Source organism: Pleurodeles waltl, chromosome 3_1 (genome assembly GCF_031143425.1).
Source record: "Pleurodeles waltl isolate 20211129_DDA chromosome 3_1, aPleWal1.hap1.20221129, whole genome shotgun sequence".
NCBI classification, from domain to species: domain Eukaryota; kingdom Metazoa; phylum Chordata; class Amphibia; order Caudata; family Salamandridae; genus Pleurodeles; species Pleurodeles waltl.
Window position 1 is genome coordinate 1,709,906,416 of NC_090440.1, and position 20,453 is coordinate 1,709,926,868.

The 20,453-nt window shown below is 42.5% G+C and overlaps 1 protein-coding gene across 1 annotated transcript in view; it reads right to left on the reverse strand.

Moving 5' to 3' along the window:
- Positions 1-20,453, reverse strand: part of COL6A3 (collagen type VI alpha 3 chain) — a 291,731-nt gene that overhangs the window by 212,461 nt on the left and 58,817 nt on the right. The window contains exons 2-5 of the mRNA XM_069225565.1: positions 17,398-17,512; positions 13,743-14,360; positions 6,616-7,218; positions 3,215-3,817 (exon numbers count right to left, since the gene is read on the reverse strand). Of these exons, the coding sequence (XP_069081666.1) occupies positions 3,215-3,817; positions 6,616-7,218; positions 13,743-14,360; positions 17,398-17,500 (1,927 nt within the window). The 5' untranslated portion in view covers positions 17,501-17,512. The remainder of the gene's footprint in view (positions 1-3,214; positions 3,818-6,615; positions 7,219-13,742; positions 14,361-17,397; positions 17,513-20,453) is intronic.

The following is a 20,453-nucleotide window of genomic DNA, read 5'->3' on the forward strand; positions in this document are numbered from 1 at the left end:
CCAACAATCAAGAAAAACTGCCCTTTCTGCATTCATTATTTTCCACTATCTCCTTTATCTCCTGAACTGAGGAAGATTAACAGTGCAGTGGCATTAGAAGACCAACGTCAATTTGCAGACTTTTAACCTTTAAACGTTGCAAAGCTTTTATAGCTCATCAATGGGATGAAATATCTATCTAACCTGTAAGACCCATTGCAGGTTTATGAGGTTAAAGAGTGCAACGTTTTATTATTGACCCTTGGAGGAAGTGGACAGTGCAATACTGGGGACAGAAGAAGTAACAAACAATGGGCAGATTGATATCATTGAAAAATTGAGAGGGAGCATAAGAGAGTGAGGGTAAAGATCGGCAGAGCAATGGTGGAAACAGAAAGGTAGCAAGAGAGCGAACAAACTATATTAAACTACAAAAGGAGGCAATAAGTCTAAAGATTAAATGCAGACAGCAAGAGAAGGTGCTATTTTGAAGGCATGTGGGAGTCATTGGGTTGTGTTTCCTGGTATGCCTGTGGTGCCCCAAGAGTGTTCAAGATGGTTTCTCTCTCTTTCATGCCTTAAAAATGCACCATAATGAGAGGCGTGTGTTATTGAAAGAAAGACAGATGAAAGCCGAAAGGTAAAACTGCTGCATGTTTCAAGTTTGTTTTCTGTTATCGTTTTCAAACACGTGTTCCATTATAAAGCAGGTGAGATCACTCAAGACAACCGGAGCCCGAGAATGGCTGGCACCTCTTTCAACGTGCTGTTGTGTCCTGTGCAGTGGGCTGCCATAAATCCAATCCATGCAGGATGTTTTGCTGTTGTCTTTAAATAGTTTTCTACAGGAGTGACCTGCTTTATAAATTTATTTATACAGCGCTGATGGTCCATCTCTTTTAAGAACTAAAGGGATCGCCTGCTGACTTTTGGCTGCTTACCACCTTTGTTTACAGTCCTCAGTTGTCCCCCCACATCTACATTCAAAAATCATTTTAATTAAATAAAAAGAGACAGACCACCGAGACTCTATAAATAGAAAACTTTCATCATGTATTATTTTTAAATGTTTTGAAAATAACCCAGTTAGCTTTCATTCCTTTTTCATTCATTTGGCCACATTTCTTTGAACACATTTTACGAACATGGCATTAGCTAGATTAAAAGGTTCTGACCTTTGCTTTGTATTGCACCTCATAGAGCATCCCATGCCAATTCTGAACAGAACTCTTTATCACACACATATCTGCAGAACTCTCTGAATTGATAATCTGCATTAAGGGGTTTATAAGCATTTAAGGGAGTGGAGTATTTTACTCCCATTAAATTAAGAGCCCCTGATTTGAGCAGTCACTTCTACTGGTTGGAGTGAAGTTGCGCTCTATAGCATGTCACTCGCAGTTCAGTCCATGTGCAGGTCTGCATTTGAGTGTCAGAAAGGAGGGTGCTTGCTTGGTCCTTAAATTTGACGTTCCACGTATGTCCTATGAAAGGACCGTTTAGGTTTGCCTATGGTACATTTCATCCCTCATGCAGGAATGGGTTGAGGAAGGCCAATTCTGTTTTTTGTCCAAGGACCTTTAATTTCTCATTATGGAACAACTACAGATATCATTTACTGGATCTGCAAAGTGATGCTTGCAATCTCACCTGATTCCTGTTATCAAATGAAATGAGCACGTGTAGGATCAACTTTCACATTAAGAAAACAGAATCACGGGTTGTCTCTCTGCTGCTGGTAAAGGAAAACACATTGACTATGCTACAGCATGTATTTCTCATCCTGTCCTGTGTCACAAGGCAGCTTGCAGGGAGGGGCATGCCGTCGTGTCCTCCTGAGGTAAAGGGATAAAACGGAGTCCTACAACAGGCTATGGATTCTAAATGGCACCGAGCATGGACCATTGACTAAGGAAGACTTCACACCCACTGACACTTCCTAACACTTGCAAAGTGACAGACAACTACAAGAACAAATGAGACCCTACTACAGAGAATAAGATCTATTTATGTTAACAAATGTCACTGTTGCAATGAGTAAAAACACTACTTGACAAACGGCCAGCATATTTTCCATTAGAAAATAGACATTCCATGTACCTGTGGACAGCTGAAACTCACTGTCAGTGGATTTCATTTCAGGCCAAAGCAAGAGCAGACAATATGGGTATTAAATGATCACCTAGGAACACCCACTCTGTCATTCTATATAAAATGTGTTATTTTGTTTGGAAAAGCAAACACTAAAATGTAAGTGTTGCTAAGAGAATATTTTCATACCCATGCCTTTTGTGAGTGACTGAGTGAGCGAAAAACTGCCAATGTGTGTTGTGTGAAGCACATGATACAAACAGCGGTCAGTAAACACTATGGCCCATGTGTACGCAGCCACTTAGCATTTCTTAACGGATCAAATTGCTATTTCGGCCCGTTAAGAAATGCTAAATAGGCTTTCCATATGTATAAAGGGCTCTGTGGCGTTGCAAATTGTGATTTCTACCATGTAGAAATCACGTTTTGTGATTACCAGAATAGGAAATCACAAATAGGGACTTCCTATTTGCGAATTCCTAATCACATGTACAAAGCATTTCTTAAATGCGAAATGGTCATTTAGGAAATACTATTACCATTGAATCCAATTCGATGGTAACCATGTGCAATTCCAAAAAGGCACTTTTTGTAGTGCCTTGAGGCTCACAATAGCCCCATGGGCATACAAGCGCTTCACAAGTGAACCACTTTTTCTTCCCTTAGATTTAAGGGGGGACTTAGCCCCATAGGTAGGGAAGGTTTTGCATTTCCAAAACTGAGATTTCCTATTTGCATTTCCAAAATTGTGATATCCCAATAGGAAATCATAATTTAGGAAATGCACAACTATTCCTACCTATAGGCTTAAGGCCCATAGCTAGGGATGGTTTTGCATTTCCTAAATTGCGATTTTCTAATAGCAATTGCAACTCCTATTGAATCACTATTAGTAAACAGTACATTCCAATTTTCACTGCCTGAATAGTGATTTCTTATGATTCACTATTTAGGAAATGCAAATTGGAAGTATCATACATATGGGCTTAAGAGCACTATAACACATTACAGGTTCTGGCAGTTTTGCACTTATACTGTTTTCAGACACAAACCTAAAAATTCTAAAATAAATGTAGAGCCAGATGTGGTTAATGTGCTTCAGAGAAGATTATAGTCAGGCAAATACACTCAATGACATGCTTACCATCAGTTGGTCCTTCAACTGTGACCACCGTAGTGAGAGATTTCAGTGGGGACAATACGGAGGGCAGGATGCCTTGCAGTGGGGCGGCACGGAACTCAGATGGGGAGAAGACCAGCGATGCATCGAATGCAATTTGCTCTAGTTCCGCACTATCTGCTCTGTGTGCACCAACAGTGAAAGTCACTAAGTTGTTCTGCTTAAGCTGACGGGATGCCTCAGCCACGTCATCTCGGGACTTGCCTCCAGTAAGGAGGACAAGGAACTGAGGAACACCCTCTGCGATCCTACTGCCAGCAGAAGAAGTGAAAAAGTTATTCCGGACAAAGTCCAGTGCAGCGCCAGTGTTCAGGGGGCCGCCTCCCATTGGCCTCAGCTTCTTAAGGTTTGCTACCACATCTTTCTTGTTGGAGTGTGTGTTAAAATAGAACTCGGCCTTTGGGTTGTTTGCATACTGGGCCACAGCCACCTGCACAAGCTCAGGTCCGATGTCTAACCTCTGGACCAGCTTGGTGACAAAATCACGAACAGGAGCAAAGTTGACATTTCCCATTGCAGCCGTGCCATCGATTAGGAACACTATGTCTCTCCTGTTGACTTCGACAGCTGTGGGTGGCAACACACAAAACAATCAGTAAAAATCAATATGCATGGTCCATCAATAAACCACAATCCTCCTAGGAAGCAGAGTTGCAAAGAAAATAATGTTTTTATCCAATCTATTTCCCTCCTGGAACTCAATCCATATTCCTACTACCCCACTCATCTTACATGTCTTAAACTGCCCCATGCGTCTATAACTTTTGTCAACATGTTTGCTACTTAAACCACTTTTCATGAAAATCTCAACCTATGCCATGTTTCTGAATTCTCTTTTAACCACTTCAATCAACATTGTTAGATCTGATGAGAATATTTCTAGAGAATTTTAGACCTGATCTACAAAATATTTTAAAGGTGACGGTCTAAAGTTATGCGTAGCATTTTACCTTCTTACTTGACAGGGTCCCCACAACATGGAGCAACTGCAGGGATCTCTTATACCAAGGGGTATCATTTCTGCTGTGACATCATCCAATTTACCCTCAGCAACAATATAAACAGCCTTCCTGCAGCACTAATGTGTAACATACAACATATTGCATGGTGCAATATGGCACCCTCCCCCCTGACCCCCCCCACGCACACTTCTATATCCCATTCTCAATCCCATACGCAGTAGCGGGAAGCTTGAGTAGAACTTCCGGGGTGATTGGAAAAAAACTTATTTGTGCAACTAAAAGATCTTAAGTGTGAGGAGTCTACTGACACTTGCTAAGTGGAGTTCCACGTCTTCAAATAGCCCTGGAGGATGCCCACATTGATGAAAATTTGAAGAGCTAGAATGCAGACCGTCTGAGCAGGGAAACTGGATAGAGTAGAAAGGAAGGTTGTGCTGCTCTCATATCAGTGAAATAGCTTTCTCCCAGTCCATCTTCTACCAGGGCTAACAGCACAGCTAGTGCTCACTGGTTACTGAGGTGTGCCTCATTTGATGTTCCAAAGTCACTTCCTTCTCTGAAGTACCTTTTAAATAGCTACCAGGCCCAGTGGAGCTAGGCTTTGTGTATCTAAATGTCCCGCACATTTCTAGGAAGGTACCGAGGCACTGGCCACAGCAAAAGTGCAGGACTTGGGATCTTGGAAAAATAGAAGCGTCCAAATAGTCCAATGGACAAGGTGGAGGCTCTGTCCCTCACCTCTGGTACATAGTGGTTTGGTCAGCAAAGAACAGCTCTTTGTTGCAGGGAATCAAGACTTAAATATGGTATGAGTTGGAAGTGGCATAGTTTAATTGTACCTTGAGGCTGGTGTATTTCTTATGCTCCAACGTCCCAAAATGCTTCAGAAGTTATACACTTAACTATGTTAACTTCGACTTCACTGTGACATCACTCTGAACTCGAGTAAATTAGGTAATGCAAAAGGAGAATTAACTGGAAATGTTCTGTTTTAGCCAACATGGCTGACAAGAGCCAAGATGACTACCAGGAAATGTTTCTCTTTTTACTGTTTCATTACTCTGAAGGATCCAGTGAGTGGGAAAAACCCATGGCATCAACTAGGGGATAAAAATAAAATCAGCCTTCTGCTACCTTTTGGATCAAATTGGCCAATAACTTAGTAGAGTCCAGTTTGACATCAATTTATGCTATCATCCATCAGTTTTCCATTTAAGGAAAACTACAGCAAAACTATCCGAGGTATGAAAGGGGCTACTCGAAAGAAAGCAAAGCAAAGAATTTCTAATTATGTGTTTTGTGGGTCCTTTATTGTGAGCTGTCAACACCATCCCTACTTCCACTATGTCATAAAATTGCCCCAGATCAATTTTTCCATTGCCACTTACCTGATTACATGGCCAGCGAAACGCACCACAAGATATTGCAGTTTAGCATTGCATTGTGTTGACTACAATCAAATTAATTTTAAATTGAGATTATTATTAATCAGGAAACTTGGTATTGAAAAATGTGCAAAATAATTTAACCACCAATAAAACAGCCAGGAAATTGAGAACAATTAAGAAACTATGAAGAGCAATGACATATAACAGTAGCCAGACTTGCTGTACTTGACAGTGACATGTTTTTCCCTTCAACCCTAAGGGTCTGTCCAAGAAAAGCATAGATTCAGCAATTGTACTTACAATAACTCTTTGTCAAAGAGACTGTGGCAGGCATTAATTGTGAGGAAGTCTACTCTTGGCTTTCGCTTAACGATACTCCTTCCTATCAATCTAACATCATCACCTTTTCAGAAAATTTCGATGGATTAATGTGATCCTCTTGTAGTTTACTGACACCCACGTGGTACTTTCAAAGCTCTACCATATTCCCCGTTCCTCTCTACTGCCTGGTCTTCTCCAGCTAGCTCCACTGTGTTTATCTCTATTGAGATTTGGTTTCCAGAACGTTATGTACTTCCCCAGATTGGATGTCATCGATCATGTGTTAAGATAGTAGGTGTCCCTAAGAAAGATCATTCTCACTTTATCCATGTTCCACAAAATAGCTTCTGCATTCCCTGTAATGAAATAAATATAGTCTGCCACCTCCTTACACTGAGCACCTGCAGGACAAAAATGGTGTTACTGTCAGTGACGTATGAGCTTTCAGTCTACTAGGGAGCTGCCATCAAGATGAAACTATGGCATGCAATAAAACGTGACTTCCCCTCACCAAGGAAGGCTGAGATTGTATTTTGTGGCCAGTATTTGCTATCTCAGATTACATCCATTCCAGAAGAGAGGAATTATATTTGGACACCCAAGTCACACACTAAGTGAGCAAAGTACCCTCTGGAAGCATCTATGTATACCTCACATCTAGAAACCAATTAACCTTTTACAAATTCATACATACCTTCTGTGATAATGGTTGGGGCTTGCAAAACTACGGTTCTCTGTGCCACTCCAGCAATATAAGGTAAGAGCTGCTGCTGAAGATCACCCAAGACTCGGAAATCCGGGGCGATAAACACAAAGCTTTCATCCGTGGCAATCTGCTTCAGCTCTTCGTTGTCAGCCCTCGCTGCACCAATGGCAAACGTGAATACACTAGCCTGCTTCAATGCATTTGAGCCCTCCCTAATTTCATCACTAGATGGTCCAGAACTGATCAGCACTAATGTCTGGGGGACACCCTCTTGCCGCCTGCTGCCTGCCTGCTGGCTGAAGTGGTTCTCCACCACAAAATCCAGAGCTGCACCAACGTTGGCCTCATCTCCACCACGGATCCTAAGTGACTTCACAGCATCCAATACGTCAGCTTTGGTAGAATATTCATTCAGTGAAAATTCCGTGGCGGGATCATTACTATACTGAACAACCCCAACTCTGATCTGGTTCTCCCCAACCTCTAGAGCCTCAATGAAGTTGATGAGAAAATTGCGTATGGCAGGGAAACCGCCACGTCCAGTGTTGCTTGATCCATCGATTAGGAAGACGAGGTCGGCAGACTCTTCGGCTTCAAATTAAAAAAAAAAAAAACAGAGAAAAGAGGGAGGGAAAAGAGAGGCAAAACGGTGAAAGAATTAACACGGGGTGATATCATGCAGCTGTTCAGTGTGCGGACATGTTTCTTTAAATCCCAGTAAGAAACACGGTACAGTGGGCAGTCTTGGACATTTCCCCACGAGCTATGACTTCGTACTTAGGTATAAGTGAAACACCACAGCACATCTGCACTATATAGAGAGGAGTAAGTATGTCCTGCTTAGGAAACATATGCATTGCATCTCGTTTTAATAAATAGAACTCCAATCAGGGTGCTGCAGGATCTCAGAAGAGCAATCCTTCAATTAGAGTTACACGGAGCTGCTGTTGCTACCTAGATAAAGCCCAGGGCAACCTCAGCCATCTTGGCCAAAATAAATTATAGGAATAGGCAGTGGCTAGGTCAGTTATTACTAAGGACGGAAAGCCACATAGCTAAAATGATGATATTAAATTACATCACTCGAAAGCATGGGGAAATGTCCATTGCTCGACTGTACGAAAATATCAAACACAAGCCCATTTAATAGGATGACTTTGTCTTTGGCGTCCTGCATCATAATTGAATAGGAGCTAACCAGAACCATTATTTACTGCCCACACCAGCTTCAAAGCATCAATGGAAGAGGCTGAGAAACAAGGCACAAGTTACCAATTCCACGGGACAAATTTCATATATTTTTATTCATCTTTACTTTGTTCGCACATCCTATTATAACATATAGATGCGAGCCCCGGTGTGCTATAATGGCATGGGGACATCTCATAACAGACCAATACTTCTAGATGCTAATAGGACAGACGAGGAGTCGTCACATGTCAGATTGGTGATTTCATCTGACAAGCGACCTTTCTCTTATTTAGACAGTGTTAGGTACACAGCTTAGGAGGACAGGACTTTGCTTCCCTCTGTTTATTTTCATTGATGTACTCATACCTGATCTCACATTATAAGCATCAGAGCCGGCCTTTGCTAAAATAGAGCGTTGGGCCAGGGCATAGATAAATGTAGCGCCATGGCCGATGGCAGTGAATTAAATGAGGCAGGACGGGGTCCCTTTTGTGCTCACTGGTCAGTACCTGGATGAGCAGTGACTGGCCCCTGGAAACATCGCCGGACCTCCCCAGCTCACCTAAATCACTGCAAATTTAGCTGCCTCACACGGATGATACTTTATTGATGTGCGTCAGCCGGGGTGAGATGCTGTAGGGAAGGCAAGGAAGGGGGCTAAAGGGGCGTTAAAAACATCATCTGTGATAATGAAGGACTAAAACCATTTTAAATTGGCAAAATAGACAGAAAGGAACCGGTAGGGCCACAGACAAGGCTGGAGCAAGATGAGAGGTGTGCTGCTGTTGGCATATCCTTAATGCATACAGCTTCATGCGCCCCTCAGAATATTGTCGCCCTGGGCCTGAGGCCAGCTCACCCATGCTAAAGGCAGGCCCTGATAAGCAGAAGTGTTCTTATTGTTTTTAAATGTAGCTCCTGCCCAGCAGGCTGCAGAGCCCGGGTGAGGGCACTGAGGACACACTACTGATTGATATCTTGGTGACGGTGGCCAGGGATGACTGCGGTTTTTAAATGGCTCTACACAGTTCTTGGACGGTATGAGAACAAAGGAATGCGTAGACCACACATGGTCACTACCTCATGTTTAACACCCCTTGCACCTTCTCAAAGTTCAATCACCAAGTGAACTTTCTCAAGGATAAGGCCAAGGTCACTGGAATTATGCGATGGTACGGCCTAGGTGTTTTTCACATAATCACGAATTAGCTGCATTTGCCACATAGTCCGCCATCTGCTGCATAATCTGCATATTTTAAGAAAAAATATTGTTTCCATCTCAAACGGCTCGAAAGCTACTAAAAACGTAGCAACATATTTTGCTGCATAGTGGAAGACCCTTTACAAAGATTGATTGGGTATTTTCTGGTTGTTTATTGCTCTATTTAGGTGTTGTATTGGCGCCAACTAGGTGCAGCCTATGCTCAGCGAATGTTAACAAGTATAAAAATGATAAAATAATGAAATAATGCTATTACAAAATGTGCCTCGTTACACTCCATAATTTGCCTTTTCTTGCTAATTTAGTCATCCCTACCGCGTAATTTGGGCCTTCCATGCCACATAATTCCAGGTGCCCTGGGTACACCCCGCGAATTAAGGTAGTAGTTTATGTCCTATAGTGGCTATGCTAGTTTTTGTAAATTATAGTGTGGTTAAATACAAGTTCTTTCTAGATTGTAACCTGATTGGGCGCTAAATCACTAGGTTATATTCTTCACTCGCTGCTGGGGCTCTGCTCACTGACGTCATACGTGCTGAGACACTGCTTACCAGTCTCTGTCGTTCTCGGGACACTGGAGAAGTTGATGGCATGGGTGGTGGCTCGTAGAGCTTCATATACAACTTTTTTGCATGGAGGACTCACCTTTCGAGCACAAAGGGAGACGACTCCAGGGCTTGGTTAAATTTGAAGTAAGCAGACTGCTGGTGTCGCTTGAGCCACTTAGGCGCTGATATGATTCCAGAATGTGACATAAACACACCAACGTAGTTGCTTTTTTAAGATTCCATTCAAGTTTGCCAAATGTGTTTACGTATAAGACTAAATGTAAGAATTCTATTGCTTTACCAGGAGAGAGTTTGCAATTACTTGAAAGAATAGAAGCTGAATAGCGGTGGCCTGTTCAGTGTGCAAATAAACACACAAGCGGATTTGTGAAAAGTGGCGCTGCACCTAGCACCTAGAACCAAGGGTGCTTTTCTAGCACCCCTTAGCACTCCCCTACAACATCATGTGTGCGCCGTATTTAAAATATGGCACACCATGGCGGTAGATAGGGAACAAGCGTCATAATTTGCAGGATCAGCATAAAAAATGTTGACGCTAATCCTGCAATGTCAATTGAGGCCTATTGTAAAAAATGGTGTGCCTCATTTTAACACCTGCTCTGACCAGGCATAAAGAATTGCTGAAAAAAATGATGCAAAGAAATCTCTTAGATTTCTCTGTGGCATTTGTTTGGCCCTCCCCTTACAGAGGAACGCCCCATTTGCATACAATATGCCTGGCACAGGTATAATGTAGCGCAAAGGGTTACAAAGTGGCATAATGCATGCATTGTGCCACTTTGTAAATTTGGCGTGGCGATTTTGCCCTCATTGGGCCACATTAGCGTAGTAAAAAATGACACTAATGTGGCGCAAGGAGGCGCTAGGGGCTCTTAAATCTGCCCCACAGTTTATCAGTTTGCTAAGTCATCCAAGTACAAAGATGGCGGACAGTGTTCTTGTAGTGGGCGATCTGCACAGGGTCACTGAATGAGACAGATTCAGATGCAGATCAACATGTGCCTTGAGATCTCTTCCATTGATGGCTGCTGAATGCACAGGTGATTTCCAATGAATATGGATCTGGTAATGCAGTTATTCAATCAAGCAATGCAGAATCGTGTTAAACCACAGTGTTCAAAGTGTTCATGACGTGATTATCCACCCTCAGCCTTCTGGACATTCTGATATTTATGAGAGTGCTGTGGGCAGCTGCTGAGTAAAGACAATGGTTAGGTACCTGAGAAATCACTGCTCCTGCCATAATTTAATCTCGGTTTCAGCTCACACACATCTTTGCGAAAATGGACTGGCAACAGTACTTAATCATTTTAGAAGGTGTATAAGAGCATTTACTGATGAGGCTTATTCACCTTGAAGTCACCTTCATCAAGAAAGCAGGGGGCTTACTGAGTACATCATTTTGAGTATGTACTCACGGAATGGCTCCTGCACTTTAATTCCTCTATATTTTGCCACCTGTTCTCCTTTTGCAGAGTACCTAATCTAAACAGAAACACTCCTTCAACTGAACATCTAAGCATTTGTAGCCAAAACACAGGCTATCTTCCCTGGTTTACCATTGGAGTCACCATGCCTATATAGTCTGATCCCAACTTCCATTGTTACACACTACTTTTGAGCTTTAAGGTCTGATGTGGATATACCACAAACCCAACCAACTGTAACCCTTCTATTGCATCACCAAGCCTAGTGTGACAATGCATGGTATTTACCATCTACAAAGCAGTCCAATCCCACCTCACAATGTCATCAGTATTGTACTTTTGGAAGTATTCTTTCTCAGTGTCCAATTCCTATATTTCATCATCCAACCTGAATGACTCCTCAGTTGCATTGCTTTACCATACCACTTCTAAACCCATATCTCAACCTTCACTACCCGTTTGGTTCAATTACCCACTTGGTCCCATTACTTACTTCTTTATACCTTACATCTCAACCTGAGATCCATGACTTTTCTTATTCATTTTGACCCCTTGATTTCATTACCATACTGCTTCGACACTACATCCCAACTGCCAAACTCTATTATTCTTCTGGTTCCACACTAAGATCACTTCAGAGGTTTCATATCATGATTTAGAAAGCTTAACCAACGTGGTTTCATTATCAGATCTCTTCCTTCGGTAGAAGAGCTTCAGTTCCAATGAAGACCACTTTTAACTTGTCCCAGACCTGCATCATCCACTAGATCCAGAGAATGTTGCCTTTAAACCTTACGTTCCCACCTCCACCATGAATTGTCCATTCGGTTACCACATCAGATTTTTTCTAACTTTATAATCCAATCAACAAACTCCAACATCGAACATCCTCAGACCTTACAAGCCAAATTGCATTTGTGCTCTGAGCGCCATCTTAAAGTAGCACACCCCAATAGAACTAGGACCATTCTCCTTCTTGACCTCCTGTCCCACCAGCTAAGTTTATGTTTGGGCAAACTATAAGTCACAGAGTACAATCTGATGAACAGTGATCCTTGAAACAGCAAGGTTGGATAATCACATCATCAACAAATAAAAATAAATGAAAACGCAACATTTCATTTTGAATGCACAATGATGAAGGAAGATGAAGTGGCTGAAAAAGAAATACAGTGCTTATTACACAGTTGAGGAGAAAGTGAAGGTTAGCAGTGAAAGGGCTAAGTTGGATACGTACGTGTCACAGTCTTTTTATTTTCTTCTTTCTAAAGTTATCCAGGCCAAAAAATGCCAAAGATCTTCCATTTCAGGTGACCGCAACTTGTTCTGACAGTGGTCATGAATTAGTAATGTCCATGGCATTTTAAATGTATTAGACTTTAGAAAGAGACGGCTTCATGGAATCACACACTCATTTACCACCAGATGAACAAGTTTTGAAGTTTTTTTTTTATCAGCCTGAAGAAATCTCCAAACTGTGGTGATCAAATGATGGCAGGATATTCTTACCATGTTCTGCTAAACCGATGATCTGCTCCATCCTTCATTAACAGGGGACAATAACTTCGAGAATGGTGGACAAACTAAATGTTAATGTGGCCAGGAAAAGGCTTCCTGCATGCATCATATAAAATGATTAGGCCAAGGGCCTCCTATGATGATAGAACAACCTGGGTTCCTCCATCTTAGTATCCTTCTCTCCCGTGACATTTAGTCCCTATTGTGGCTTTACCTCTGCTTTTGATGTGCATCAGAAAGCAGGTGATATAGTGAGAGCAGCTGTGTTGCCAGATATAACCAGGTGTTGCCACTACTCCCCAGGGCCTTTGAAAAGTTGCCTAGGATATCTGTATATCTTTCAATGTTTAGCTTTAGTTTCAAAATTCGCTTCTGCTCTTGATTATTCCCTTCTGGGAGTCAGGGTTATCTAGAAAGGATAGTGTTTTCAAGGTCTCCAGGAAACTTTGCTCAGACATTTAGATCATCTTGGAATAAATATGCAAAGTCACTGTACGTAATAATTCAGACAGACTTATGTGCTTCCTTTGGGAGCACCTTGCTCGAAAGGGCTTATTAACATTGGATAGGGAGCTGATAAAATGTAAAACTAAGAGGATTTCCCAGGATCAAATAGCGTGTTAGATGATGAAGCCAAGAGAAGACACTAGTCTCCAAACTTAAAAACCACAATGCTGACCACGAGATCATATCTAATGCCACGTGCACACTGCATGGGACTCAAATGGAATACTCCTGATTGTTGCAGGGAATGGCAGAGAGAAGAGCCATAACCTGCCCATGGTGAATGGGAGTTCCAGAACTTCGAGATGGCCTCTTTTTCTGTATGATAACTTTTGCACCTTGGGCCGATCTGTGTCTTGCTTTGTAGGGATAAGGAACAGTTTTTCCATCTCAGCTGATAAGGAGAGGTTCTATGTTCTACAATACATTGCACAATGTCTGGGGTTTCCACATGTGGATGGAACTGCTTCTGAGTTAAAACTTGGAACTGCAGGTTCACTGGTCTACCTCAAACAGCTTCTCGTGGCTAACTCAGTTTACAAGAAGAAAATGAGTGGATAAAAGGGAGGAAATCAGTGAACAATAGGAGATGTAGAAGAGAGAAAGCCAGTGTGAGGGAAGAGCACAGCTGCTCTTCTCTTCCATCAGACAGGGTAATGACCCAGCTTTGTGGTTCACCATTACCTGAAATGTCTCTTAGAGCTGCCTTTTCCCCACTTATCTCCGACGTCACAGTGGCAAGCACGGTAGCCACTAGGTCGTCTACAATGCCGCTGAGGGAGCTGAAGTCCTCCAGGCTGAAGACGTGCCTCTCAGAGGGCAGGCTGGCTATTTCCTTCAACTCCACTTCCTCTGCGTCCTTCACCCCAATGGCAAACATATTGACATCAGCAGACTTGAGCACAGATGACGGTGGGCCGACGTCATCTTGGGAGCGCCCATCCGTCAGGACCACTACCACTTGAGGGACATGGTTATGAGCTCGGCTCCCCGCAGGAGCTGTCAGGAGGTTCTGGATAATATGCTCCAGACCGAGCCCAGTCTTCGTTCCTCCACCAATATATGGCATATTCCAGATGTGAAAGAGAACTTCTTCTGTAGAGTGGTATGTGTTCAATCGGAACTCAGTGTGCGGGTTCCCACTGTACTGGACCAGGGCAAAACGAAGCTCAGTTCCTGACGCATCTAAGAGTTTTACCGCATTGTACAGAAACTGGCGAACTTGTTGAAAATTCTCCTGTCCAATGCTCCAAGAGGAATCCACTAGAAATACTATATCTGCAGCAGCAACACTTTTGGGATCTTTAAAACAAGACATTGGTTTAGGAATGTTTACTCATGTTTCAGAAGTTTCCACGTTTGCTTTACATCCTGTGTCCTCTGATCCCATATCCCCCACAGTTAAGCAATTCCAGACACCCATCTATTATTTGGTTCATACCAAAGAAACATCATGCAGACAGTCACCCATTCTGATCAATGTGGTGCTTGTAATCACTCTCACATGCCCTTCAAATGGACGCAAAATAAACATGTTTTTGTGGGTTTTGATGTAAATGTGGCACCGTAGTCTAAGCCAGGATATCTCTAGCTAGGCTCCTTTACCGCTGGATGCCCCACAGGTGCTCCCACCATGTGTCTACATGTGAACTGCAGAGCAAAGGCAACAATGGTTTCTACATTTTGTATCATAGTTATGTTGTTGTGCAGACTTGTAAGGAATGCCATGATTCATTGTGTCCAAATGCCTGCTGTTTTGGAGAAATGATCACTGGACCAAAGCATTGGGGCGCACTTGAAAGCAATCTAATCTGAGATGCATTGCAACAGAAGGTGAGGTTATCCTAGTGAAAGGGGTGAAGAGGGCTGGGTATTCATTCTATTGATTGATGCAATGATGTACGTATCGTATCCCCCAACTTATTATCAGCACAGGAATGGTTTTCATGGCTTAAGGAGGTGAAGATTAATTAAGCAATGAATGATGCAGCGATTGGGCCAAGTGATGGAATGTAAGAGGTTTGTTATAGTCTGACCGTGTCTATTTCTCTGCAGACCACTTAATGGCATGCGCCACTCAGAGAATTCTTACATCATTGCATCAATCAATAGAATGACTTGAGTCTCTATTTCCAACAATGCCACTTGTCATTGACAGCCCCAATGCTGTGAGAGAGACAGTGAGTACAAGAAATGACAGCAGCTTCGCTATCCAAATTTTTCGTAAAGCCTTTCAGCAGCTGATGATTTAACCAGCTTGTGGTTTTCGGAATTTGCAGGACTCAATGGTTAAACAGATATATATACCCTGACAGGTACTATTGATCTTTTTATTTACAACCTGCTTCCACCCTAGAATGCCTTTACGCTGTTTTATGAGCGTGTCTTTCTATAGAGAGGTAGTTTTATCTTGAGGTAGGCCTGCAACTGATTTCTCCAGACCAGCCCTGCAGGAAAGTGAAGCTCCTTGTGCCTATGGTGACCGCACTGCACCGGGGTCCATGCCCTTGGATCACAGTTTAGGGGCAACACTGGTGAACGACTGAGCAGAAATTGACTATATACTTTAATTACAGGGATCAGTGCTGCTGTAACGCGTTCGCTGTGCCGAGAAGGAAGACCGGCCAGCCCTTGAATAATGGTAAACAGGTCCCAAGCTTTTTAGGACCTGCAGGAGATGGCATGTCTTATACTTGAGTCACAAGAAAATTACTGAAGAAAAAAAGCCAGTTCTATGCTTCTATATTAATCACGTCGTGAATTTCATGAAGATTGTAAATATTTAATTTTCTCCCAGTTGTATGGTAATATTTGATACATAGTCTGCCAGTTAAATGTCTTTCCAGTGCATCTTTTATGGGGTGTTTCGTTTCCCACGCCTTGTATATTTTATGTTGCATATATACCTCACATTTCTATAAGATTTTAAAAGACACATTAGTTTAAAATTGCTTAACTGATAGAAGGACTGACAGTGAATTAAGAACTTCTTTCTCACCTTCTGTACCCCAATAATACCCCAATAATAACGAGCTTCTTAGAGTCACTAATGACTATGAAGGGGATAGTGCTTTCTTTGCAATTCAATCTGAATATCGAAACCACAATATTGATGCAACATAATATAGTGGACCGAGTATTGAAAATAAATTATTGCTAGGTAAGTCTAGATTTTCTATACCTAACTTCACATATATGTACCCAGCCAGTACATATATCTACAAGGTACCTATATGTGAAGTTAGGAATACTAAATCTATACTTACCTATAGGCACTTACCTTTCGATATTTTGTTCCTCGATATTCTGTCCTCGATATGCTTCTATCTCAATATTGTTGGTGTCGATATTCAGTATTACAATCCCTTACTTTGAAACCCTTGACTTATCATTCTAAAGTTTTTTCTTGGTCCCTTTTCGAACCACATTGTGCTCAACATATTTTATGGGCGAGTTGGACTTTTAAGCTCTCCTTGACTCAACACAATACCCTTTTTCCCCTTTGCGCCAGACAGTGAGGCACTGAGTGTCCAGGCGGATAGTCTGCCATGTTACTCATAGTTGTGTCTTTCATTCAAACCTTCAATGCGCCCTACTCCAGGTCGATAAACCTTCAGGAGCCACCCCACTGTGACTCTCTCACATGTCAAAGTAGTCTCTATGCACCAGCACACAAAAAGGGGGCGAGCAGGTAAAGGGACCATATTCAGACACTTCCCAATCACACAGACCTCTTGAGGACAAGCACTAAGGACTAAACGACTGGTCTTAGTCGTAGTTTACACAACCTGGAAGAAGATGGAGGGAGAAAATGTCAGAGGTATAAAAAAAGAATTGCAAAACCACATCTTGAAAGACGATTTTGGAGAGAAGGGTAAAGAATACACAACAACTGAGCTGTGAGAGACCACAAAACAATAGAGTACTTAAATACAGTGATGAGGAAGAAAGACTGAATATGATATAGAAATGATAGCAATTGCAAGGCAATGGAAGAGGGAGAGTAATGTAAATGTATATAAGAGACTGGGTTTGTAAGGGCAGAGTGACGTCTGCAGGGAAATAATCAACTGCGGTACATCTTACAGGTGGGAGAGACTGAAAGGTGAAAGAAATAATGTGAGTGGACATGAGAAGTGAAAACGAGGGTTAAAGAAGGAAGGTACGAAGGAGAGAAGAGACAAATGACAGGAACTGTGGCATTGTTCCCGGCAAGAGGTTTCAACACAAAACAAACTGCGAGTTATACAAAAAGAGCAGAGGTTTTCCTGCTAGTACTAAAGAAGTATATTTTCCAGCCGACAACAAAAACTAATTCAAGATGATGACGAAGACTTACCTGGCTGAGCTTCGATTCTGTACAGGGCCGAAAGCACAAGGCAAAGGGTTGCCGCTAAGGGAAATAGTCGCTGGTTCTTCATTTTGGTTTTTCTTTGAAGCATCAAATACCTGACCTAAAACAAAACAACAAAAAATAAAAGTCAGCACCTCTAGTCAGTTTTTCGTTGACGTCAGTCTAATAAAAGGTAGCGTTGGCTACACTGGTAGATTTCTCGACAGCCTGGTGCATCGGTAAGGTTAGGGTCAAGCCTTTCAAAAGTCCTCAAGGATGGTATGTAGTCAGTTAAAAGTCAGCCACACCAGAGGTGTGGTTGACATTGCCCAAGCCCTGCACGTCTATCAGAAGCACCTAGGTCTGATCAGCAATCCATGAGTTCCCGTTTTGAGATTGCAAACAGATTTTATCGGGGCAGCCCTGATCTCGTGCCGCAATCACCCTGGAGCTGCAGTTCATCTCCCTCCATGTGTATTTTCACATACGTTAAACTATTGCTCAATGTTTTGGGACTTTTCGTGTATTTTTAGATCGCAGTATCCTTCCTGCAGGAAGGCCTTGAAAGCAGAAGCTGGGATTCCATTAACCGGGTGGCATACTGAATAGCCTTGCGCATCTCTTATCCCTCAGTCGTACCTTGGATAGGCCTCTGTTGTTCAAACCCAGCTGGACTGTTCATCTCGGTGCCTTGAAACAGATCCAGGGACATTTCAACCGCCGAAAAATCCAGAAACTCAGTCATATTTTTCCAACTTGGGGTAAAGAATGTCTTGTGTTTTCTGCCAGAGAAGGCAGAGGTGACTCAGCCCTGACTGCAAACTTTCCAGCTGTAAAATTCACCTCCCACAATCCCTCCATGGACAATCGTGAGCCAGACCCAGGCCCTAGAACGGTACACTAGAGCATTCACACACAGAAAAAGCCACGCTAGCAGAAACACGTCTACACTTCTGGCCAACACCCCAGTGAACCCCTACCATATAAAAGACTGACTCATTGCTGGGTTTTTAGACCCAGGGGATGCATGTCTTAACTACTGACTCACTGTTGGTTCTTAAAGTGGAAAAAGCCCCGCACTCATAAATAGAGTAAGGATTGCGGGGTCTTGTACCCCCCTAAAGCCCCTCCATGTATGAACAATGTGCTTGCTTGGCTTTACATCCCAAAAAATCCCTCTCTTATAAGAATGCTTGCTCACTTTTGTGTCTTACACTTTGTTAAAGCTCCATATCATAAACGGTACAGTGTATGATGGGTCTTCCACCCAGACGAAAGCACCTAGGGCCTGATTTAAGAGGCCTTAGCACTGCCATAGCGCCATTTCTTTGACGCTAAGGCGGTGCTAAGGTGTCTTTTTATATGTGCCATATTTACAAAGCAGTGCAATACATGCATTGCCCCACTTTGTAAACCATTGTGCCACATTATGCCTGCGCCAGAAATAATCTATGTAAGGGGGCGTTCCCCCATTAGGGGGGCTGAAGAAATGGCGCAAGGAAATCTCAGAGATTTCCTTGCTCCATTGTTTTTGGCACTTTTAACGCCTGCTCAGAGAAGGCGTTAAAAGGGGGCATGCCATTAAATACAATGGGCCCCTGTGTACTCTGCAGGAGTAGCAGCAACGTTTTGGCGCTACTCCTGACTCCTGCAGAGTACAGCAATAGCGTCAGGAATTCTGATGCTATTGCCCCCTACCCTGCGCTTTGGTGCGCCGTATTTTAAATACGGCGCACACATGGTGGTGGTAGGGGGTGCTAAGGGGCACAGGGAAAGTGGCGCTGCACTGGGTGCAGCACCACTTTTCTTAAATCAGCGCTTTAGTGTAAAAACAGTTAGTTGCATGCTTACTCTTTTTGCAGATTAATCCAAAGAATTATAAACACATGGAACATGCTAGTCCTTGCACCCAGGCAAGGCTCATAACAGATTAACTGGCTATTGCTTGTATAGCCTTGCATCCAGTGAAATCCCTTTGCTCATAAAAAGACTGGTGCATGCTGGGCCTGGTACCCAGATGAAGATCTTCGAGAACAAACAGATTGGCACATTCTTAGCCTTGAAGTAAAATGAACAGATTAATGATAATCTGACACATGCATAATTGATCATTTTTAGGAAAAGATTGTTAAAGTAACCCCTGCATGCCGGAAGTAAATATTAATATTGCCTTTGGTCAATGCTATGATATGATTTTGTAAGGAAATCTTTTTATTTTTCTGTTACTCCCATTTTCGTTCTGGACAGCTGGTCCTTTGATTTTAGCAGTATTATGTCTGCTAAACAGACCCAGCAGCTAGGGCTCTGTTTAATTGGACGTCTTTTCTACGCCTTCACCAAGGTCCCCTGTGCACATGCAGACTACAAATATGGTAAGTGGGAATGAAGGATATATTTTCTAATCTACTCTTATAAACGAAGGATATATTTTTCAATCTACTCTTAAAATATAGCTGCCTCCCTGCCTGTAGTAGATATTCCAAATAAAATGTGTGTTAAATACAGCTTTAGAAAAAGCCAAAATTGCACACTCAAAAGAAATGTGCAGTTTAAAATCCTTAGTGCTGCAAAGAGTGGTGGCGAATTTAAAGTCTCGTTGCCTATTAGCCTTACACCCGTTTATAATTTGGAATATATTCTGTATGTGCTCTACACTCAAAGGACATACACCTTCCTGTCTGGGTTCACCCCTTGGTGATCTGTGCTTGAAAGCTGCTGCTTCAAAACACTGGCTATAAAAATCCGCCCAGGATTGGCGAGGCGGTCTTTGGGACTGGGTGGCATCCTTGTGTTTGAAAAATCCTTTGATGCGCCTTTGCCATTCTTAAGAAGGAGTCCCTACAAGCACAATGTAACCAGGCAGCTCAAAAGGGCTGAGCATTAGGGAGAGAGTCGTCTATTGTAGTATAATAGTCTGATCTGGTAGTATTAGGCGTGGAGAGGGGAGGCAGGGTGTGATCTACAGTTGAGACAGGGAGTCACACTGTTTGATTAGTTCATGCTCAATAATAAATGATTTGCTACAAAGCATGTTTCCAGGAAAACAAGTGTAGGAAGTTGGC